The sequence below is a fragment of the Channa argus genome, chromosome 2 (assembly GCF_033026475.1).
Source record: "Channa argus isolate prfri chromosome 2, Channa argus male v1.0, whole genome shotgun sequence".
Taxonomy (NCBI): domain Eukaryota; kingdom Metazoa; phylum Chordata; class Actinopteri; order Anabantiformes; family Channidae; genus Channa; species Channa argus.
This window is the reverse complement of record NC_090198.1, coordinates 8,297,951-8,323,518: the sequence shown is the minus strand read 5'-3', so window position 1 is coordinate 8,323,518 and position 25,568 is coordinate 8,297,951. Positions and strand designations below refer to the sequence as shown.

At 40.6% G+C, this 25,568-nt stretch overlaps 1 protein-coding gene across 4 annotated transcripts in view; it reads right to left on the bottom strand.

The window, feature by feature from the left end:
• LOC137111818 (carbohydrate sulfotransferase 8-like) overlaps nucleotides 1-25,568 on the bottom strand; it is a 140,357-nt gene that overhangs the window by 7,951 nt on the left and 106,838 nt on the right. Inside the window, exon 2 of one of the 4 annotated variants that reach the window (XM_067495127.1) lies at nucleotides 8,269-8,410. The exons of the other annotated variants lie outside the window; for them this stretch is intronic. Coding sequence (XP_067351228.1) covers nucleotides 8,269-8,275 — 7 coding nt within the window. The 5' untranslated portion in view covers nucleotides 8,276-8,410. The remainder of the gene's footprint in view (nucleotides 1-8,268; nucleotides 8,411-25,568) is intronic. 4 annotated transcript variants of the gene reach the window in all.

The window sequence follows — 25,568 nt, the reverse complement described above, 5'->3', positions numbered from 1 at the left end:
ACCCTATGACAGGTGGTTAACCCATAATGATCAGCAGCATCAACATTTATTTTGTAAAAAACATATCATATTTATATATGATATTACTATATGCGTCATGTCTCATGATGTCACTGGCGACGTTGCCTTTGTCCAGCCTGTTATAGTCTGTAGTAGTAATTTATCAAAGTCTCAAAAATCAAATCCAGAACAACCGTACAATCAAAGGCCACTGATGCACAGTGGGAACCTAGAAGTGTACTCAGGCAAAAAGAATCTATTGTCTGTTCTCAAATTCATGTTTCAGTAGGGTTTATTTATCCAGACACAAGCAAGCATGCAACAAACAGTCCATTGTTCTTGCTCTTATAAAAAAAACTCTGCATGCCGGACCTATACCTGCCTACTTCCTTATAAACCTGAGGTGCCCACAGTATTGTCAAAATACAAAAATAAGGTAAAGCAGTCCGGATAAACAACTCAAGGAAAGATAAACTAAAAAAAGAAAGAAAGATACTAAACCAACATAACCTATTTTAAATTACATAATATCATAGATAATATTGATCCAACTTTTCAAACGAGCAAGCTAAGACTCACAAATAGCTGCTACATCGTCACTGAAACTTGGCACAGTGTCTCTGTACACTACACTGTGTGAGACCACGTCCTCGGCTCAGAGATGGCTGTTCCACTTTGGTGTAGATGGCCTCCTTTAATTCTCTTTCAAGCCATTTGTCTTCTCTGGCCAGAATGTGAACACTGCTGTCTTCAAAGGAGTGTCCCTAGTCTTTAAAATGCAGATGCATTTCAGAGTTCTGCTTCTGAGGAGCTGCCTCTCCTGTGCTGTGCCATGCATTTGTGAAGTGATTGTTTTGATTCTGCAATGTACAAATCTCTGCCTTCCCCACGTCATATACTATATATTAGTTTGCTCTTGCCAGAGTGTTTTGTTCTCTGGGTGGACAAGCTTCTGGGCCCGTGTTATGGCCCAGTTTAAAATCTACAGAATGCTTTGAGATATTCAGATTTCACCGCTAATACTGCATCTTTCTGCGGATTTTGCTATAAGCGTTCAATTACAAAAAGAGTACATTCACTTTTATTATACTTTTAGGAATCTGCGGGATCAAAATCCAATTTTCACTCTCCTCTTAGCTCTGCTTTGGTCTCCACTAACTCCTGAGGAAAAAAAAAATCTCTAGCTGCTAAGTGCTCCACTGTCACTGTGTCTGCCTGCTACGGTACATGGTCCCGAGCATCTAGTGCACGGTGAAAGTCTTGTGATGAAAGTAGCTGTGACACCAATTGGTGTAATAGAACGTATTTTATACTGTAGCTTCAAATATAAAATGTGTAATTATATGTGTTGCCAGCTTTATCATAAATGACGTGTAACCCCAAATGAAGCAGTGAAAAGACTTTCAAATCTTTCTGGATGAGCTGTTCATTTGCTGAAATTTAAATGAAGAAGACGACACTTCCTCCATTCTCCCAGCACATTAAATCACTGTGTCTTCCATGCACCATAAATAACACATGGTTTGGCTCATAATTGTCTATGGCAGAGCACGAGGTAAGCACACACGAAGACTAAATCAACATTCATTGTGATAAAAAAAAAACAAACCCTGAGCTCTGTAAAAAGACTATTTAAAACTGATGAGAGAGGGTGTAGTGCTGCACAGACACCTTTGCACTATTTTCAGAGCACTTTGCTGCTCCAAGCCAGTGCAGCTGCTCAGCTCATGCGTCGCCACTTTGATCCTACCATCACTCATACTGAATACCAAATTATACACCAAATACCTGTATACCAAATTAAATGTTTGATGATATGTTTTGTCACGGCAAAGTTGTATAGTATAAATATGTTTGATTCCTTGTATTTACAACCCACTATAAAGCTCTTACCCTCATTAAACATTGCAGCTACCTTTTATTATGCTTTTAAAGACCTTTTTATAGACAGGATCCTCTAAATCTAGTAATTAAATGACCAAATTGAGGCAATGGATTTTTTTTTTTGCCTCTGACGGACATACTGTACTCCATAGTGCTTCAGGAATAAAAGCCTTCCTATCGAGCCAAAACCCGCAAAACTGCATTTAATGATAAAGAGAGACGGCCTCTGTGGGGCAATAAAGTAGGTAGCTCTAATAATATGCCTCATGGTTTAATTTGCTCTAATTCAGGGCTTCTTTTTCTGTGTGATCTTCAGATTCTTCTCTCATGCTGCTAATGCTGGGCAGCGAACACAGCAGGGGGCAAATAATGAACTGCACAGACAGGGGTATGAAATGGGGCACTGATTAGTGTTTTTGGCAATTCATTTTGACAACAATATATGCTCAGTTCAGATGCTATTTGGGGTACTTTCAAGGTTAAGAGATGCGAAAACTTCCAATGACAGATTTCCATGGAAACAGAGTCAGAGAGCTGTATATGTGGGTGTGGTGGGAGGTGGCTTGCTTTAATATCACATAGAGGACAAGGCCTGGCAGCTTGCATGACGAGGGAAGTGTAAACAAATGCTACCTGTCAGCTGCAGGCCTGGGGTTAAGTGAATTATGTCAGCCTAGATGAGGTGCAGGAGGCTTTAATTGGCATCTATCTTGTTTAGATGCAGCAGCGCTTTTGACCTGGGCACAGAATATACACTGCTGTACTCCTTTTGTGAACCACATATCAGCTGATGAGGTACAAAAAGTCGACACAGTGTGCGGAGATTTTGCAAGATTTTCTGATGTGGAGCTTTAACATCAAAGCACAACTATGGCTGGATAAAGAACAGTGGTTATGATTACACGTGAGGAGTGAAACAGTGAGGAAACCATTGTACACAGAAGAAGAGACATGACAGACAAACAAAGACAAATAAAGCTTCAATATGTCTGTGTGAACAAAGTACAGGGTGGAGTCTTGAAGGTTGGCAGTGACATCAATTCAGACAGTCTGCCTTGTTTTGCCATCCAATTATTGGTGTGACTGATGACTCTAACATAGTAATAAAGTGGATTGCGCTTAAAATTCAGTTGAAGTGTCAAAACTTTAATACTATGCTGGCGACTGCAGAAGAAGCACAGAACCAGAAAAAGAAGCTGCAGGTGAGAACTTTAAAAGAAACCTAAAGGAAGGATGGTCTTTACTTTTACTAATAAACATGGACAGCTCCTGGTCCTGAAATAAAGGCTAACTCCACCCCAGGATAAAAACATGAAAACTTAAACAATTTAATTAAACAATACCCTAAAACTTTGATTTAATCACAAACACTGTGTATTTTTACAGTCAAACTCCAATTTTCATTATCCACAACAATTTTCCTTCAATTTTGGAGAAACCTGATTTGTTTTTATTTGAGATGTGGTATTTGTCAAATTCCAAACATAATTGTGCACTCCTAGTCGCTAATGGTTTTATTATTAATTTTTATTTTTTTTGCTTCCCTGGAGCCACTTAAAGCTTTAAGCACACAAGTTGTTTGATTTCAAAATTCTTAATTTCTTCTTGATTAAAGTCAATGCCAACTCCTTTTATTATGCGCTGTTGTTACATTGGCAGTGTGCTGAGGTGCTGTGATCAGATGCCGCTATGTCTTTGTTAAGCCTCTGTGCTCCCCTGTTCACCTCTATTTGCAGTGAGATTGGGAACTAGAATTGGCCGTGTCACTGTTTACCCTGGCCTCTCATTTGAGTCTGCTCCACGTTCTCTCACACCCCTTGTTTTCCTGTCAGAGCACTACTGATTACAGCAGGGACTGATGAGTCCAGACATGTGAGTAAAGCACAAGGGCCACAGCTGAATACTAAGTGAATAGTTTGGGGTCTGCTTCGACACATCCAGAGATCAGGTTGACAGGTAAGGTGTGATATTTCAAGAAGCTTGGTTTTGAATAGACAAACTGAACTGTCATGCCTCAGTAATAATACGCTACAGTGTCTCCTGTTGGTTTAATTTATTGAGGTCAACATATAGGATGCAGATTAAATCATAATCTTCTAGCCATCAAGCATTAATTGTGGGTAAAAATCAAAGGGTTCCTTAATCTGTATCAACCGTTCCCTAGGTTTACACACATGCCGCAGAAACTGGTTCAAGTGTCATTGAGAGTCAAGTGTGAATACTGATTAGCTGTCAGTTGCATTACATTGTATTACAAGTTGGGAATAACAGGACAGGCACTTGGACTTTACTCCTCTAAGCAACCTTATTTCCCTGTCAGTGGCCTTGGAGCCATGTATTCTTAACATGGCCTCTGGGCTCCAACCACCTCTCAAACAAGACCAATACCAGGCCTTCATAGTACGTCCTAATTAGCCCCGAGCTCTTTTCTGTTTTCTTCTGATTCACCTCTGGGTCTCGCCTCTGTTTTCCTCCACATTTCCACCATTAGCATTCATTTCCCTTCCAGATGCTGGTCTTTTACTCCATCCTCTCCCAAGTGTCTTATCTCCCCTCTCTTCCTCCACTCCTGTCCAGCACATCACCTCTGGCCTTCAGTCTCCACCTATAATTTCCTTTGGCTCTTGTCTGTGCCCTCTCTATCGCTTCCCAGCTACATTCATGCCATCCAGCAAAACAATAGAATAGCACCAAATAATAAACACTATACGCCTACAGAATTTGTAACATTACAGCTCCTGTGACCAAGGCAGCTTTCCCTTTGTGTACAACACTGTACTACATTATCAATGAAAAAAGCAGTAAAAGTTTTTTATTTTGCACTTTTTTAAAAAGAAATCTTCTCATAACCACACTCTGTATTGCTGGGCTCTGACAGACAATGAAATGTGTGTGTGAACATCTAAACAAAGTTCTTACTCAACCCTTCTTCAGCTCTGTGCTAATGAGAAGAGTGTGTGTGTGTGTGTGTGTGTGTGTTTGTGTGTGTGTGTGCTACAAAGGGCTGTCACACTGACTGACACTCCCTTATGCCTGAAATAACTTTTACACATAAGGTGGCTGTTGCCCCAAGGTCCCCAGAGCTGAGGTGTCATTTAAGAAACACAGCTTGTTTTTGCTGCAGCTTACATGCTGCTGACTGCCAGCCCACTGCTCTGCCTATTATGGAGCAATCAAACCCCCCCCCCCCAAAAAAAAGACTGTTCACAACAACTGTGCTGTGGCAAATACTGAAATCATGTCTGCATTATTTTGTCTTTACTTAAGCTTTGTAAAATTCTGTTGTCCATTATTAAATATAAGTCTACAGTGCTTACATTTGCTAGTCCAGGGATCCAAACTGGCAGCCTTCAGCCTTCATGCTATTAGCTGCCTCAGCCGCAGCCTCATTTCTGAGTAAAGAACATAGACTATAAAAACTGTAAACCCTCTCTAACTCCAGCATGAGCCTGACACAACAGTTGACGGCAAAAACTCGCAGAATAAAATGCTTAGGGAACACGAATTCAGTTTGCAAGCATTTTTTTGAAGCAATTTTGTGCCTATGTGAAGCACCTGGTCAGGTATTCATAATCTACTCGCTTGCTTGGAAAATTGGCTGAAAACTATCCGTGGCAAAATGTCTTCGACCCAACGCTTTTTTCCTGGTCTCAGCCTCAGTCTGTCTGATTACCTGGCTTCAGCGTTTAAAATGCTCATTGCTCATGCTCCCTCGTTCTCCTATCTCAGACTCCTTTCTTCTCCCTGTCAGGGAAAATGCCAGAGAGGTGCAGTGAGAGCCATGCTCTGCTCCCAGCGCTGGTAATTTGACAGCGAGCAGAGAGGGTGCAGAATAATTGGAATAGCATTTATGTGTCAATGTGACACTGAGGGAGAGAGCTCAACATTTAACGTGTCCGACTGGAAAGGGAGGGGGAAAAACGACAAGTCAGAGATTCCTGGAATAGATTTCACAAGTTGTCTAGCTAAAGCAGTAGTGGGTTAATCAGACAAACTAGACATCTGGCCTTTTGTCAGAGCTGTTTGTGTCTGCGGCTCTGGGAGAACAGACTGGAGCAATACAAATGCTGCTTTTGGCCAAACTTTGGTCTTGTGAACAACAAGCCAATACTGGCCAGGGCGGAGCCATTCTGATGATTTTAATTGGACCTAACTCAGTAGGGCACTTGCATCTAGAGACAATACAAGCTTTCATTGTTTTTTTTTTTCAACAAGTCCATCCTATTATCAACCGATGCCGAATTTTTGCCTGAAAGTGCACCTCTCCAACAGGACTAACACAACATTCACAAAGCAGAGGATGTGACTGACAGGTTTCACAGAAGCTTTAATGTGATTTCTTTCACTGCTTTCAATGTGAAAGGGGTGGATATTCCTATTAACAGATGACACTTGAGCAAAACAGCCCAAGTCCATAGATCAGGGGAAAGAAACCCACAGCTTTCAACAAAAACATTGCATACATTTCAGCAACACTGGTGTTTTTGTACAATTTGGACAATAGAGGCTGTCATGCTGAAGAGCCTGTGTTTGCATGTCAGCAACTCTCACATAAGAGAGGTCTACATCAAAGCCGAATGCTCCAGCAATCATCGGGACAAAGATAATACAACTGTTGGTTACAGCTTCTGTCTGGTGCTGGCTAGCCAGTGAAGATGACTTTCTGTCCCTTCTGTTCTGCTCTCATAGTGGCTGCTGCTGCCAGTCTCAGCGAAGAGGGACAGCCCAGTGTAATGAGCAGGATTACCAAGGGAGAGTGGCAGGAATAGCACGGTATCAAAGGAAATCCAGTCAGCGAGGGATATTCAGACAGCATTCCCGTTCTTTTATTCATTGCCTGAGCAACCAGAGTGACTCAGCTCACTCTCCTGCTGTCAAACCCTGTCATTACCCATTAGTGTGTTTCTGCCTGGCTGGGGACCGCACACTGCTGCAGCTGCCATGTGTGAGTAGGTGCTTTCACATTTGCGTCTGTGTGCGTGTGCCTAATGAACAGATGTGAGTGTGCAGTGTGTGTATGCTGTACATGTGCGCACTGCATGTGTTAACATTGGCGGCTAGAAGTTGTCTGGCAGTGGGCAGGTGTTCTGCCACGATGGCTACATATTGCAGTTGTTAAGAAGCGGAAACAAAACTTCCTTTAAAAGTTTTCAAACAGGTAGAAAGCAATAAATCACTTGCCGAGCTTCAGAGGAGGGTGTAGGCACTTTTATAGATGGTTGCAACTGAAGAATTGCTGTTCTACATTTTGTGGTTTTAACTTTTAACAAACTTTGTAAATTTTTTTTTTTTACTTTTTACACCCTTAAATGATAATGAATAAATTATGTGTCTTTATTTCCCAATGATTCCCTTTAATGATTCCTGAAACAAAGTATGTAATTTAGTAGTATTTGGATGGAAAATAAGTGTTCGTTTGAGTAAATTAATTCACTAATAAGTTACTACTCGAAACTTTTATTTGGCTTGTAGATGTTAAATTTTGTATTTTTCTGTGAACAAATTCCACATTTTTACACATTCAGCTCATCTGTTGTGCATCCCATGCTCATACAAGCAAAAAATTAATTGGAAGGAAGTCCATGATTAGTACCAAATGCATGGTCTTTTCCGGGACAATTCCTTAGAAATTTCTTTGGAAGATAATTGCTCAGCAGTTATGGACCCTCAACAAATACCTTCATTAAACAAGTGGCACTACAAAAGAGCTTGTATTATGGTCCTTTTTTACTCATTTTCATACTACTGAGTGTATTTCTACATGTCCTTGACATTTCATGCACTCATAGTTACATTTCTCTAAATGCATCTTTACAAACAACCCAGATTCTCTCCTGTCCTCTTTCAGTCTGTTAACTATGCTGTTAACATATGATTTGCCTAATTTAATAATTAAAACTAAACTGGATTCTGCTCCTAAATGTAAAGGGGAAGAACCCGCTGTCGCACAGTTGAGACTTCAGCAGGAGGTTTAAGAACCTTATGATCATTTCTAACATTCATTACAAAGTCACAGTCTTGTGATTCAATCACAGCTGGAGGCAGCTAGCTTAGCTTTAGCACACATAATGCATTGTATTCGTTTGGATGAAGAACAGAGGATACAATGTTCATTCTATGCTTGTTTTAAAAGCATTGGATGACATACTTCTTCTTCCAAAACTGGAGACCTTTCTATTTTTAGCATACAAACAAATGTTTTTACCACATTGTGGACGGTGCACTGCACATGTGTGACATTTAAGGTGGAATTATGGAGACTCTGACAATATTTACAACGGCTTTGTTTAAGAACAAAGAAATACGTCATCTTGTGGAGTGGTGTGTCTGCACGTTGGTGACATAAATGAAAGAGCAAGTACAGGCTGAAGCTTGACAACTAACCAAACATGCGTAGAGACGTTTCAGTGTTGGCTTCAGCATCTGTATGGTGATTGTGGACAAGAGGATTAATTTAAAAAGTACTGCATTGCTCCTCTTCTGGCTACAATGCATTTTGTGTGCTCAGTACTGCTGTTGTTCGGCACTGCAAAACAAGGAAATAAGGACGGTTAATCACTGTCATAACAAGATGTACTTATCTACAAAGTAGTCTCTCTTCCTTTCCAGGTAGAGAATTTGAAAACTTTAACTGACACCTTGCTTTTAAGTAGATGTGAGCCAATGCTGTTTAGAGTTTGTCTGCCAAATAACACTTCTTTCACACAAAAAAAATAAAAAATGTCACCTTTTAGATTTTAGCTGGCAGTTTGCACTGTCTCCACCATTGGGAAAGCTTAGACAAGTATTACTACTAACATATACACCTTGAAATTTCTGCGAGGCCAGTTTATTGAAATTATTCCAGTTCTGTACAATCCACGATTTCAGTTGCAGAAAAAAATAAACGTAATTTTTATTTCACCTTGCAGCTCAGTAAAAAGAGTGATTCATCAGATAATGTGCCCGAGAGAATTGAAATTTAGTCAACTTGCAAACCCAATGCTCATGTATAACTCCACACATTTCTGGTGGTGTGTGTGTATGTTTGTGATAAGGTTGAAGAGGCTGGGCCTTAGGCATTACTGCTCTTTTCTCTCTGCTCAGCTGTGGTCCCTGAGGAGGGCAGGCAACACGCCAGAACTGCCAGGCTGGTAGAGATCCAGATAAGATGGACAGACAGAGAGCGGGATATGTGCATCGGTGTGTTCGTGCGTGTGTGAATGAAGGTGGGGGGCAAACTTATCAAAGAGAGAAATAGAAGAGTGAAATCGGATGAAAGACAGACAGGAAGAAAGCCAGGCAAGAGAGGACAGAGCAGACCAGTACACTGAGAAGGAGAAGAGGGACAGATGTGATTGAGAGAAACAAAATCCTTGAAAAACAAGAGAGGAATAAGGAAAAGAAGCGCAGGGAGAGAGACTGAGAGGTGATTGAGAAAACGACAGAGACAGAACAAAGTGACAGAAACAAAGAGTAAGAGACATGAAGAGGAGGAGAGATTAAAGGGAGGGACTGAGTGAAAGAGAGACAGAAGTCTTGAAAGAGCATAAATGAAATAAAGTAGGAAGGTTTCAGGCCTGCAGTGAGTTCTTTCAGGCCTTCTGCCAATGTTGTCCACCTAAGGGGAAAGTCCTCTTTGGCCATCTGTAACACTGAGACTTAGTCCAAACCCACACCAGTAACTCTAAAATGATATTATTTACATATATCACCACACACTCACTCACACACACACGCACACACACACAACAAGCGAGCACGTGATATCATCTGTGGCTCGTCCTGTACATAACAGTTACATTGTGACTCAACACCTCATTGTGTGTCAGATTTCTCTAAACACTTTTTGCTCTACACTGTTTGTTCCCAAAGTTAATAAGATTGAAGAACAAAGTCTCTGGGCACACTTTAAGGACTACAAACTAACAGAAACGCAAAAAGCTTTTGCAGTCATATTAATTTGAATTCCTTATTTGAAGAGTGCACATCTGAGGAATACATGAAGTAAAATTACCTTCCCAGATCTGCATAAACCTAAGATTTAATAAGAAGCTCATGAGAATTTAAAGAACAAAGAAACATAGCACTTATTCAGTTGTTTCAAATGGAAGACAAAAGTGGTTCCTCTCTCAGTTTGCATTGAACTGATATTACAGCCCTATGCCTGTAGTTTTGTCCTCTATTCATTAATTTGGTTTTAGTGTATTACCTGTAACGTTTCTATGCAAGGAGGTGTAGAAGAAGAGGGCGGTGGAATACACAACTGTTAACACTCTCTTTAACATCTCAGAAACTGCAGTTGATCAGAACAAGTTAGAAACTACAGTATTAATACGAATTATTAACTACAAGCAAATCTCAGGCTGAGTACAAATGTCTGTTCACTCGGATAATTGCAATGATCTTCAGTTGAGGTGATGCTGGTGTGATTGCTCCAGTGGTCCTGCCAACTGTGTAGTTTTGTCAACTTCTATTTTTAAATAAATAGATGTATGCTAGTAGGACGTTTGCTACTACTACTCTAACTGAAAACCACTCCTGCCAGTTGATGATGCAGGGTTACTTACTTCAACTACAGTATCACCTCATTCTCTAGCAGCATCCCACACTATAATCTGTCTGCTCAGCATGTGTAAAGGCTGTTGTGAGACCAAGATTACAATAGCATCCTGGTCCCTGTTTCCTAAACAAATCACCGAGCAAAAGCAGTTAATGCCACTACAGTGTCCACATGTTTATGTGTGCAGTGTTAGTGGACAGAATGTGTGGGGCCATGTGGGGGGCACTGCATACCGCTATGAAGAACTGGTGTCTGCTGACTGATTTTTTTTGAGTGGTGCAAGCCACCACAAAATTAGGTATTCACTGTACTGCACCCTTTTATATTAAATAAGTTATATTGCACCTTTTTGAGGATGAGGTTTGCCTTCACTTCTCAGAGAAGCGTATTTACGACTCTGACGGCCGGCTGAGCTTCACTTTGTGTTACTGTGTGTTCCAGAAAGTGTACACTCCAGCTCCATGCCCAGTCATCTTAGGTTAGAACTATGTAGCTTCCCCAACACTGCTATTGTGCTGCTGGCTGTTTGATGTTGCTGACCTAAAACTTTAAGCTTATTTTATCATTGCACTCACAGAGTCAGTGAAATGCCTACAATGAAAAAATAAAAGTAGCAATTCCTTCCCCCTGCTGTGGCTGCTTGCCTTTATAGCTGGGTCTTTTTGTCTTGTTTTGTACTGTGTTGTGCTATGAGACTGTGCTGCAGAAATTGGCTGGTTTCTACCCTCGGCGGGTCGATCGACTGACAGCTCTGATGTTGCATGAAAAGCAGGTTCAACTGATGAGGGCTCTGGCCGGGCGGGAGTTTGGCCGGCGGTGCGTTGCGAGAGCACTGGCTCTATGGGAGATCTGTGTTATTGAAGGGGGTTCACTCTGAACTCAGCATCTAGCTCAGTGGCTGACAATGGTCTTGTAACAAATGTACCAGTTCTTCAGTTTGCACAATGTCAACAGCCAGGACAGAAACCTGGGTGAGCTGTGTGGGGGTGCAGGGTGTAAACAAAAGAGGAAGATAAAGATTGGGAGACAGAAATATGTGAAGAGGGATTTGTTCTCAGTCTGTCTGAATGTAGGAAAACCGAGCCACCTCTCTGGTTTCAGACAGAAAGCAAACAAAATTCATCTTCAGACATGTTCTCAACAGGCAAGACTCTTCATATTCCTACACTTAATAATAAGATATACCATTACACTGAACACAGACTCCGGAAATCATGAAGAGAACATGTGAGAAAAGTGCAACTACAGTGTGGCGACAAATTAAAAGCTTGAAAACTATATATTTAAGGAGTCACGGCAAGATAAAAAATCAACTAGCAATATGGAAAGCAAAAAAAAAACCCAGAAAGGCAATAAGAATAAGACACCAAGGGATGCCGTGAGAGAAACAGACATCATAAAATAGAGGAGATACAAAAAGCAAAGAAGCCGAAGAAACAGAATACCAGTGGAGTGCAACAAAACAATACGTGACCCAAATATGGCAAAGAAATACACCAGAGAGAGACGAGTGTGTAGAGATGAGATGCTCTCCACATTCTCTCACTCTGTAATTATTCGTCAACTGAGGTCAGTCATTCAAATCATGGAGTAGCTGTTAACCACATGCTGATCTGATGTCACTTACACCTGTTATCCTGCTGTTTATTTGTCTTTTTATGGTCTTTTCTCCCTGCTTTTTTGGACATCAATGAGCTTGTTTTTCACGTTTTTACCTTTAATGATTTTATGTTTTACATTCCAAAAAATCAACTTTTTGACCGAGTCATTTACAAGTTAAAAATACAGCCTAAAGTGCGTATTTTAATTACTCCAATGAAGGAAACTTCACTTCAAATTCATTGTCATTTGTTTCATTTGCTTTATCACAGTGTGTCCAATTAGGGCAATACATTACTGAAGTCTGTATGTGAGTGAATTTGTTTTCTTTATACTTACATGGACTTTAAAACATCCAGTATATTTTAGTGCATGTTGCAGTGAGGTGTGGATATTGGCTCCACTGTTAATTATTAACACCTCTCTTATGACAGATCTGTAGAGATAAGTGTGTGTATTTGCTGCTGCAATGAAAGTCCTGCTCATTTGTACTTTGTTTTTCTATCCACTATTCTAATCACAGAAGAATCAAAAAATAAGAGTTTAGAGAAAAATCTGATCTTTGTAGTGTGATGAGGAGACTGCAGTGTTCCTCAAATTAGACACTAATAGAATTTACATAATCATCATTATTACATTTTCATTTATATATATATATATATATATATATATATATATATATATATATATATATATATATATATATATATAATAATACATTTTCTGCAGAGGTGTGATGGCACCTAACTCAAAAATATAAAAACTTGAAAAAATGACTTTCTATAAGAGGAAAAAAAAATTCATTAATTTTTAATGTAATGTTGTGGTTGTTTTCTTTATTTATTTAATACCATTAAGGTTTGCTCTGTGTGAGATCAAATTAACTTCACTGGAAGTGTCTGTGTCCCAGCGGGGATTGAACAGATTGAGATTCGTGCCTGCGCATCAGGAAGCATTTTGTCATGCTACTTAAGCTATTAATCTATCCTGTGCATCAGTCTAAATAGCGAGCTGTCCACGGCGGCCGTAAGTGAACAACAGACTGAGGCTGACATCCGCCACCAGGAAGATGAGCTGTCAGTTAGGTGATTGACAGACTTGGGTTCTCCCAGCAGCTGAAAGATTAAAGGGAACAGTCGAATGCTCACTGAGAATTGAAAGAAGAGTCAACTGCCTTGCCAGCCATCCTGTCTAATGATGGCGGCCCGCAAACCCACATACCGAGCTAGATCAGCCTTGCGTCATGTCAGCATAGCATTATTAATGGCAGTCACTTAAAACCTTATTATAGCTTCAGCTCATGGATACGCCTGATGGCTCAGAGGTTCAGCCTGGTGGGGATTGGCCAGGTAATGAATAAATGACATGCTTAACCATACCACCAAAATAATATTGCACTGCATTATACCAGTGGGGAACGAAGAGAGTTTTTTTAAAAATGAAGCACACACTACAATCTGTACAATCACAATTTTTTCATGAAGAACAATGGCAGCCAAGTTACAATAATGGCTGTCAGACAGCAGCAGGGGACATTATAAGCTTATGTGATGATGTTATTGTCCATGGCCAATTTTTGTATTCAATGAAACTAAAATAGCGGAGATAGGTTGGTCACAGTGCATCCACAGAAAATAGGCAAGCAATCTTGTTCAAGTGTCTGAAGAGAGGGTCAACCAAAGCCAGACTGTGGACTTTAATTCTGGGCCTCATGCTTGCTTTTGCAAAGTTGCACCAATTCTTTTTTTTGTACTAACAGACAAATTGCACACAAAAAGAAAATTGTTGCTGAAGATATCAAAGACAACTCTACAGTTCCCTTCAGCTTTAGCATTTCAACTCACATGTTTAGCTTTACGGTCTCCAGCTATCTGATGTATAAGGACATAATGAGCTGGTAAAGCGCACGATATATCCCTCAAGGAGAGAAAGAACAAAAACAAACATCAACATTATGTTTCACAATGTTGGACAATGAGTGGCTGGAATAACGTGGGCTTCGATTTGTGTTGCCCAAAAACACCCTAACATTCATCCATCTGTTATCTTAACTGCTAAGAATGCTCAGAATGGGTACAACCTGGACAGGCCGCCAGTCTATCTCAGGGCCAACACAGAGAAACATAGACAGAGACAGACAACCATTCACAGTCACATTCACACCTACGGGCAACTTAAAGTCACCAATTAACCTAACATGCATGTCTTTTGACTGGAAACCAGGAAGAACATACAGACTCCACACAGAAAGGCCACAGCTGGCAGGTAGAATTAAACTGCCGACCTTTCAGCCTTCCAGCTGTGCAGCGCTAACCGTGCACCAACATCCTAACAGCTAATGCTGTTTTATGTCTTATCAAGTAACAAAAACCCTTATTGTTGAAGGATGTTACAGAAATAAAGTTACCCTGCTTTCAGTTTTATTGGTGCGAAACCACAAATTCACACTTGTCAGTTTTTCTGCCAATGAAGACTTCACAACCATTTACTAGCCAACCCAGCTAACGTGGAGAGTATCCTGCATTTAATCTAGCTAAATGAAAACAGCACCAGCGTGAAGTAAGGGGAGACAGGAGTGTTATTTGTGCTAGAATTGCACTATGCTTTCCCCACAGTGCGGTGCCGTAATTGCGCCACCTCGCAGCATGGATCAAATGCCTCCTGTTGAGTGTTTCCATCATTTTGAAGGTTATGGCACTTTGATGTACCGTGAGCTGTGTCTTTTGAATATCTAATGTCATATCCTGTGTTTAAGGTGACTCTCCAGTGTACATGGGATGAAAATGTTTGCCAGGAATACATGAAACAGAAAAATAAAAAGTATTAAATGATTAAAGTTTAAGAGCTCTTCATCAAAGTGGCAATGAGTGACTAATACTTAGGACCTAAGTGCTTTTATCCTCAGGAGCGAAGTTTACCTCATGATTATGGGTTATAGTTGAGTTGTAAATGGTAAATGGTCTGCACTTATATAGTGCTTTTCTACCTATTGCCACTCAAAGCACTTTACCCGGCTTCTCATTCATCCATTCACACTCAAAATCACACACTCACTCACACACCGATGGGGGAGCTGCTGTGCAGCTGGCCAACACTCAGCGGGGGCAACTAAGTTGGGGGTCAGTGTCTTGCTCAAGGACACTTCGACATTTGACCAGAAGAGCTGGAGATCGAACCAGCAACTGGGGGATTGGTGCATGACCGCTCTACCTCGTGCGCCACAGCCATATGTCTATTTTCTCTTTACTCAGCCATAATGCACAAAGTAACATTTATTTAGAGTTATAAGAAATAAACAGCTTTTTCCATGATGTGGTCAATTGATATACATAAACACACTATATACTATATACTACATACTAATGTAGTAGATATTATGTAATAAAATATTCCATTGTAGCAGCTCCATTCACGATCTGCTGCTGTTTATGCTACGAGTCTCAAACAGCAGCCATTAGAAATAAGTCAGTCTCTGTTGAGCCAGGTGTGTCACCAGAGCTTTATAACACTGCAACTGTTACACAAAACACAGATAATACAGTGTGTGTCAGAAAGAGAACATTATAACAAACTGCAAAGAGTTTGTAGTTGCAGCTGCTATTTTGGTGAATAATTGGCACAATTTCAGATGCTGCAGCACTGCCAGGTTCTGTCTTTCTAAAGTGGCAGAGCCAAACAAATGAGCTAAGACTCAAATAAAAGAGAAATTATATATTTTGTGAATAAAATAAACACAAATGTTTTTGTCTTTGTTAATGCAATTCTAAAAAACATGGCCATTACCTTTCGTTAGATTAGTTCCAGAACTTGGGGTTTTACATGGGAGATGCACAAACTGCAGTTAATGGCCATAAAAGTGTTTTGGGTTATGAGATGAAGCAATGGGACCATAAAACACCCGTGTTCCCACCCTGACATGATTTTATAACAGGTTGTCAGTAGTAAATGCACATTATACATCCACCCACAGCAGCAGCTACAACAGGGGAAGGTTCAACATCACCTTAACAAGGCAGAGCATCTCCCATTGGTACAAATGCAAACCTGCTCCCTGTGCCGAGTGACATGAACCACTTGGCCTCACTAAACAAGCTAGAGACCAAATGTAAACTAATTACTGGTTTTGCCATTAGCTCAGCTTCAGTGTGTGTTGAGTGTTGGTCCATAGGGTGTCCTTGTGTCATACCAAGACCCAATAATCTGCAGCCAGAAAAGATCAAAGGACACTGTACATATGCTAATTAACCTTAATTGCAAATGAAACCTGGGAAGTGTGATTCAGTACAGCAGAACATAAACCGAAGCTCAGTTCAGATGCTTTTGCCTTTGACACAACACAGTGGACAGAAGTACTCCTTAATTCTCTGCTTTTCACGTATTAATTTCCTTTGCTCCTACAATTTAGCATTACTGTGGAGGCGAGGTTGGTAGCTGAAGTATCCCGTTTCTCTTCATTCTGGCATGTACTCCTGCTTTATGTTTTACCTAAATGCATCATATTCCAAATGTCTTTACCATTTCCCTACTACCCCAAGAGAAAAAAGTTTGTGCCCATCTAACTTTTGGCTTCACATCTAGTGAAGAAAATGCTGTTAAATCCCCTCTGGGGAGCAGAGTTACACAGTGTCACGATCAAAAGACAGTGCACATGTTATCAGCTTCTCTTTCTCTTCTTTGCTTTGTCTGACGAAATGTGAGACAGATGTGGGAATAATATTAGCATTGGCAAGCTGTCTCCAAGTTGATGGACAGCTTTTGAAATTGGTGGTTCTGAACAAAATGGATCACTTTTTTAGGAGACACGAGTGTGGGTTGTAGAAATCATTGCAATATTACATTGTCATTACAGTCATTTAGCCAATGTGCTAGTTCTGAACAACTTACAGTTAGAGCAGCAAAGAAATAGGCTTCAGTTCCTTCATCACCAATATCACCGCCAGAGTGATGAGCTTGATAGAACTAGCCAGAACGAGCTGCGTAGGAGGACTGGCATGGGTGAGTTTGTCACGGGTGATGACAGGACCAACTGCAGCTTGTTGGCTGCTTCCACCCTTTGTCGAAGTGGCGACGAGTGAAAACCTGAACGTCTAACTGTCCGATAGAGCATACAAGAGATTCCTACCCCCCACAATACTGTGACCCTTTGGTGAAATGCTAACATGCATGATTAGATCTAAAAAATATGTGAGGACATACATTTCAAATAACACTGTGCGCACATGAGTGAACCACTCCACAACAAAGGAAAGCAATAAAAGTCAGTGAGAGGGATGCCAAGTAGAGGATCACAACCTTTTTGAGCCCATGTCCTGCAGCTCCGAGTGCTGGAAAAGGTCAGCTCTGTTTTCACCAGAGGTGGACGGAGCTGGATTGACTCCAAAGCAACCGGTGTGAAAAGAGGCGGCGGACGGGTGAGTCATCCTGACCTGGCAGCAACTACTACAATGTGGGCACTGCTCACTGTCTCTGGTCATCCTTTCTTCCAGTTCTGTGTTTGCTTCCCTTAACATGTCTCACATGGATGCTATTTAATATTCACACAAATGCATGCGCACACTCACACAAAGGAGTCCATCTGCTGCAGGATGAATCAGTGGAGTAATAATTCTGGATTCACCTACTCCCACTGTGGCCATCTTTGATTTCTTGGAAAAATCATTCATATTAAATAGATGCGGGGATAGAAAGCAAACAAGAAAGAAAGGAGGAATGAGGTGAATGACATCATTGTAGTGGGTGTGGCTGATGTGCTTTTGGGTGATACTGACATTTTGTCACACAAGAGGATCCACATAACTGCAGCGTATTGTGCTGTAGCAGAGTAAATGCCACCCACAAAGGCTGCTGTTTCCCTATTTCCCCTCATGCCAAGTTGAAAGGGCCTTCAAATATTCATAAACATTCCCATCAATAAAGAAAGGCTGCAGTCATCACCTCACCAGAAGAATGGCTCTTAATGGTCATGGGACTGAAATGCAAAAAGGTTGGTGGTGAGGCGAGCGTGGTGGTTTGGGATGATACCACCTCCCCCACTCAACATTCAGGAGCAAATAGGTACTTTAGCTACATGGCCAGTGATTGTCGAGGTCCATTCTCAGATGCTCCGTTCGCTTGTATTCACTTTTACGAATGCATTTGTGAGCTCAGGCAAGTCCCCTGGGTTTTTCAGTGTGGTCTATGTAAACTTTGCTGATTGAGGAAATGCGATTAAGTGATTAAAGGACAAAGTCAAGGCTTGGATCAGCACCACACAATCAATATTTCTCATATGTCAACAAAATAAAAAGCTCTCTTGACTATTTGATTTAAGCTGCTGACAGAGTGTGAATAAGGACAGAACAGCAGGTGCAATGTTTTGAAACATTTTATCATTTCTAAGAAAAAGTATGACCTCCCATAAAAGTCACTGCAAATTAAAGTAACTTGCAGCAAAAAAAAAAAAAAAAACCCTAAAGAACATTGTTGCTGATGTTTCATTTTCTAACCACTTTTTTCCTCACATTAAACATATTATTACAACATTAATGCAGCTATGGGTCTGCATTTGTAATTACCTTTCAGATAATTGAAGTCCTAAATGTTTTCATTCTGAGGCAAAATGGAATTTTCTAGTGAACATGGTCATGATGCAGAAAATTAGACGTTAATACCAGGATATTAGTGTGGGATTGAATTTCACAGAAAAAAGTGTAAAGTTATATACCCTCACTCGCTGGGTTATGCCTGTCAAACCCTGATTAAAGGCCACAAAGTTAAAGGATCCACCAAAGAGTATCTGGCTCTTTGAGAAATAAATTCTGCTGATCCACTTTGCACATGTTGCTTTTCACTGAAACTACGGAGAACAAATATTAGCATTAGTTTGGATGGAGAAGAGAGCATCTGATTAAAGACAAGTAGACTACAGTCAGTCACACATATGAGTTCTAAATATGTTTAGAACCCATAAAACTCTACTGTCACACAGGAGGGACGCTGTGGATCCCGCGTGGAAGCAACCCATGCAACGCTACGCTTCATTTAGTCTCTGTCATGCCGAAACCTACAGCAGATCTGCTACAGAGAGCACTGTTTTAGAACTGCAGGGTTAATCCAACAGCATGCAATTTATTCGACACCACAGCTAATCTGAATACTCCATCTTATCAAGCGTGTGATCTGGTGGAGAACTGCATCTGTTCTTAGCTGGGGTGTCTTAATGCCGAGTGTGCACGATAAATCGCCACCCCACTGTGAGCAGGAGATGGATTACAGTGCTTTCATGAGGAGAAAATCACCTACATTAGCAAAATAAAAGGCCATTGTCATATACAACGAACCCAACCCCCATAAAAAGAGAAGTAATTCCAGATGGAAGTGTGTGGGTGTGTGTGTGTGTGAGAGAGAGAGATACGGAAAGAGTCAATGACTTTAGGTTCTCATAAGAATGAAAAATTATTATTAATAAATGCTTCTTGCCAAGTTCAGAGTAGAAACAGCAGTGGACACAGTAAAAGCAAAGTGCGCCTGCTAAGACTGAGTTGCAAGGCTTGAAGCAAACATGCACTGTTAACAAAAAAGAATCAAAAAGCTTGTAGATATTAAATTTAAACACGTTGTGATAAGATTTGTAGCTTGATTAAAAGCAGAGCCATTTTTATTCACCTGCACTTTCAATTCATAACCATGGGACAAAATTATCATTTGTCATTGGCGGCAAGTATTGAACGATTTGCAGTATCCAAATTAAGAACTAAATGTAAAGATGAGATAAATGGATGTACAGTATGTGAATTTAAATGGGTGTAATGAAACTGCATGCAAACCACAAGAAATTGATCAAGTGTCATGTTCCTTTAATTAACGATTAAGTCAAAGGCAATGAGATTCAACACTGTAACTGTCAATATCTCCTTAAAAGAAATTACCAAATAAATGCTGCATTTTCAGTGAAACGTGTTCCTCAGGATTTGATAGTCACTTTGTAACTTGGCTACATGTTTGCCATGAAACAGAATTTTGCAGAATATTTGGTTCTGAGTTTTTTTTTTTTTTACATGAAGATTTGGTAACACTTTATATTTTGTCCCTGTAATTTAGGCTCAGATGAACGTGTTGACACATCAGTATGGTGCAGCTTTGTGGTGAAGAGGATGGAGATGAAGGCTAGGATTATGGAATGAAAATAAATCTTTTATTACACAGGACCCTATGTGCGTATGAGTCTAAGTCTTTGTTGACATGTATCCTTCCGTACCTTTTTTTAAAGCAATATGTGCAAAAGCACTGTTGGTGTGCATGCACATATGTGTTTGTGTTTGTTTGTGTGTCTCTGCTGTGTCTGCAGGTGGTTACATGTGGGTGTGGTTGTGCTGTCTGAGAGGTAAAGCCTGTGTTATTAGGCTGCAGCCCTCGAGCTCTCAGCTCTGTGTGTGTACAGTCAGAGCAGTGGGACAGACAGAGATTGCCACCACCTGCGGCCCAGCTGGGAGCTGCTGCAGAATGAGAGCTGAGAAGAAGAGAAGAGGTGAGCGAAGGGAGGTAAAGGAGGAGTACATAATTACATGGCAGAGCAGAAGCTCATCTCCAGGTACTCCGAGAACACCCCTTTCCTCTTTTCCTCTGTTCCACAGAACACACACGCACGCACACATATTCTTGCAATCCACCCCTACACCCCCTTTATGTCTTCATTTGGGAGAAAACAATCCATCAGACAAAGGTCAGTGCACTCCACCTTCATCACACCAGGTGCACACACACACACACACACACACATTTAAGAAACAGCAACAAAAGAAATTCCAAAGAAGATAACTTCAGTGGAGTATGTACTGTGCATATGTGCATGTATTTGTTCCAAAGCCTAAAAGAAATTGTAAGATTCAAATTTTGGACAATTAAAGACATGACTATTAAATATTGTCTTTACATAAGGTGTCATTCACACAATGCAACCACGAGGGGGCACAAGTCAGTGTCTTCTTGTGCCAGTCCGGAAGGGCATTCAACGTAAAACACATGCCAAGTTAAACATGCGAATCGCGGCTTCCACACTGAATCTGACTTCCAAACCAGATCTGTCGGGGCCTGGGTTAACAACAATTGGCACCGGTGCCGTTGACCTACATGGTGCTGGTACAAATTAGGCTACTGTTACTTGAAGAATAAGAGGAGGAAGGCTTGGTCATAGGCAGAGAGGGAAGAGGAAAACCAAAAGTGTAGGACTGACAGTAGCCACTTTGAATGTTGGGACTATGACAGGGGTAGGCTAGAGAGTTGATGCAGAGTAGGAAGTTGGATATACTGTGTGTCCAGGAGACCAGGTGGAAAGGTAGCAAGGCTCGAAGCTTAGGGGCAGGGTTCAAGTTGTTTTACCATGGGTTGGATAGGAAGAGAAATGGGCTAGGAGTTATCCTGCAAGAAGAGCTTGTGAGGAATGTTCTAGAGGTGAAAAGAGTATCAGACAGGTTGATGAGTCTGAAACTGGAAATTGAAGGTGTGATGTTAAATGTTGTTAGAAGAGAAGGAAAAGCTCTTGAGTGAGTTAGATGAAGTGATGCTGAGCATCCCCCGAGGTGCGAGAGTGGTGATTGGTGCAGATTTCAATGGACATGCAGGTGAAGGGAACAGAGGTGATGAGAATGTGATGGGAAGGTTTGGTCTTCAGGACAGTGAAGAGGATGAAGAGTATAAAGGCAGTTGGCCCTGATTACATGGAAGAGGAATGGAAGTGTTTGCAGTAGAGTTTCTGACTAGTTGGTTTAAGAAGATCTTGGAGAGTGAGAGGATGACAGAAAAATGGAGGAGAAGTGTACTGGTGCACATTTTTAAGAACAAGGGAGATGTGCAGAGCTGTGGCAACTACAGAGGAATAAAGCTGATGAGCCACACAATGAAAGTTGTGGGAAAGAGTAGTGGAAGCTAGGCTAAGGGCAGAGGGGAGCATATTTTTATGTTTTTTGTCCTTTCGGCTTATCCCATGAGCTCAGGGTCGCCACAGCGGATCATTGTCTGCATGTTGACAATGACACAACCCTGACACAACCGTCTCCAATTTCTACTATTTCTATTCGGCACTGCACAGCCTTTACCAACTGAGCTACAGCCGCCCCTGCAGAGGTGGGCATACAGTATGTGAGCATCAAAATGGTTTCATGCCTAGAAAGAGTCCAAAAGCTGCTTAATTTGTTTTGAGGATGATGATGGAGACGTACAGAGAAGGTCATAGGGAGTTGCACTGTGTCTTCGTAGATTCAGCGAAAGCGTATGACAGGGTGCCGAGAGAGGAGCTTTGGTATTGAGGAAGTCTGGATTGGCAGAGAAGTATGTGAGAGTGGTGCAGGACATATATGAGAGCTGTAAGACCGTGGTAGACAGGAATCTCCGTGGACTATAATGTTTGCAGATGATATTATGATCTGTAGCGAGAGGACGGCGCAGGTGGAAGAAAAATCTAGAGAGGTGGAGGTATGCAGATAATTTGCTGGGGCGACTCCTAAAAGCGAACAGCCAAAAGGACAAGAAGAAGACACGCTGTCATACACACAGGTGTTTTGTGTGTAATAGTAATGAAGAAGAACCCACCCTAATCAAAACACGTGGCTGGTGTTTGCCTGCCTGCAGAACTGCTCAGAGTTGGATTGGATTCAGACTTTGATAATCCGTCACGGTGCGGCTGCACACAACTGGCCAATCAATGGATGCTATCCTGCTTGACAAATGAAATGAGTGTCTCCTGATTCTCAGTCACAGAAGAAAAGAAATCAATCCTATTTATGTGTGACTTCCCAAAGCTGTACAACATGTATTTATTGGGACATCAACAAGATTATGGCAGGAAACCAAACAAAGTTAAAACACTTACAAGACACACATACATAAAGGAATCATCTCTCCAGCCTGGGAAAGTGATGTTTGTGTTCTGCAAATACAGATACCTACTAAATTGTACTGTTCCTTTAGCCTGTAAAACAGGCATCGACATGCTGCTATCTTCTTGTAGCACTTAACATTCATAAGGAGCTACTGTAGCAGAAAGGACATCTGAGAAGTGTTTTCCTCACCTACTGATGCTGGTAAAATCTCACTCTTTTGATATTTAGTGAGGGAATAGTTGCATTTTCTGGCACCTGAAGAAACTCAAGGGTAAGGCTTACTTATGTGATATTTGGCATCACGTGACCTCTTTCTAATTCCAAACATCTACTATTAATTAGGTTTTGCCTGAAATGCTGCTCTATCACAATTAGCACTGCTTTTGCAACTACGCAGGTGTCTAAACATGGTAGGTATTAACTGCATGTCTACACATAGATATCTGAGAAACGTTTTGTTCTTTACACTTTCTGCTGGGTGCAACAAAAACCGCTTATAAGTTAACACATACGACTGAAATAAATCTAAAACACAGAGTGCAAAGAGTAAAATAGAGCAGATGACAAAACAGAAAATAAGGAGTAAAGCAAAGCGGATTGTGGCAATTTCAATTACTGTAAGTGATGAAGTTAGCTTAGGTCTCAGTGACAGGTGCTATGAGAGCCCCCAGGCTCTGACAGCAGAGGCCAAGTCACCCTTTTGGTCTTAGTCTGTGATTTTGGAAGAGACAAGAGACCCCTATTGGAGGACCTCAGGCTATACCCAGACTCATATTAAATTCTAATGCTTTGAGTAGAACACCGAAGGACTCTGTTCAAAGCTGTTTATATGTTTTGCAAATTACATTTGTTTTCAGTACATAAATAGTGATAATCATTTTCTAATGATATCAACCACTGCAACTTGTAAAAATCTGGCATTTGACCTATTGCCACATGTTGTGCATGTAACATAAAGATCAAAGCAAATTAGTGTTTAAAATAGTGAATAGTAAGTATTAATTCAGAATTTCAGAATGGTTTGTAGATGAAATTCTTTTTTCTTCTTTTAGAGAATTCTTTAAAATGCAATTGTATCTGTTTAACAGTGAAAGATTCTAAGATGGTTTCTAAGATTCGTTAATTTTTGAAATATGCTTATTTCAAGACATATGTTGATTTTAGAAATAAATTAAGTTTTTATTTTGTTAAATTATTTTAAATCTTTCTATTTAATGTTAGTAAGAGGTAAAAGATTATGCAGCCTTGAGTTTTACAGGGTTCCATATGAAGCATACACAAAGAATGAAACGAATTAAAAGCATGAGTTCAGACATTTAACAATTATTTCTTTGGTCGTTGTTTTTGCACATACTGCAAATTTGTTTGCGGTGACCTTTGTTGTCAGACTGAAAATGTATTAAAGATGATGAAGTAACATCATATATAATGCACTGAAAAGAAACACACTGTACACATCGATGAAAGCTTTCTCAGGTTGAAAAGCCAGCTATGCTTTGTGTGTAAATTGGATAGCTGGATAAAGAAGACAAGCTCAGTTTCAAAATGTCACTTCATTGAGCTGCACCACATCCAGAAACCAATAAATAGTCCTCAAAATGAAAGAAAGCAGCCTGAAAAGATCATGCCATTTTTATTATGAATATCCAAAGCAATATTTTATTGTTATTAAAAACCTCTGGTCCATAGATATCCCCTGGAAGAGCTGTTTTAATATCCTTATAATTTAATATCCTCAGCAGGATTCATTTTTATCTCTCTGTCTGAAACAGCTCCCTGCAACTTACATTCGCTGACAGCAAATGTAGATGTAGTGCATTAAGTGACACCCCTGAATAATAATTCCATGGCGATGATATGAGGACGGTTTATTTTCCATCCGCATGGGTGGGAAATGATTCATATTTGCAGCTGAATGTTGAAAATTACACGGGTAAGAAGTGGTTTTGCATAATAGTTTTAAGAGTTCAGCGCTTGCATAATTTTCTCTAACATAGGGAAGGTCAACAACCCATTTGACTTAATGGGATTTTAATTCCTACAGTACTGAAGACTATTTACATTGGGTGTATTTACATACCAGCAGCTTGTAAGGAAACACTTTTAACTGAGAGTTGTTTGATCATTGAGCCTGGAGGCCGACAGTGTGCAGGCTCACTCTATGGTTTCTAATGTTAGGATGTTAATGTGTGTATGGTTGTTTTTGAAAGCAAGGAAAAAACTCAGACTACTGCATTTTTCATGTCTTAATTGGTGGTGTTGTAGATGGAGACCCTCACACTTTAATTGTTTGACTAGAACAGTGTCTCCTGTCCTCTCCACCTCACTGCACTCTCCTTCATGGTCGGAGGTGGTCCGAGGCCCGGTGGGTGTGGGTGTGTGTATGTGTTTGTGTGTGTATGGGTGAAGTTATATACCAATTTAAATACACAGACATAAGACACACAAAGACCACTGGATCAGACTACACATAAGACAGAAGTCAACAGCATTAGCGTTTTGTTTTCTGTGAGATTTTTGTATTTTTTAAATAAGAACAACATTTCCCACAACGCTGATGGTGATATTCTATTCTAACTTTTCTTGTGATGAAAAAAAGAGCAAGCAACATTTGATCAAGGCGTGTTGAGTAAGTTTTGGCCAATGAAAGGGATTCATCTGCTGGTATTCGGCTCGGGAATGAATGG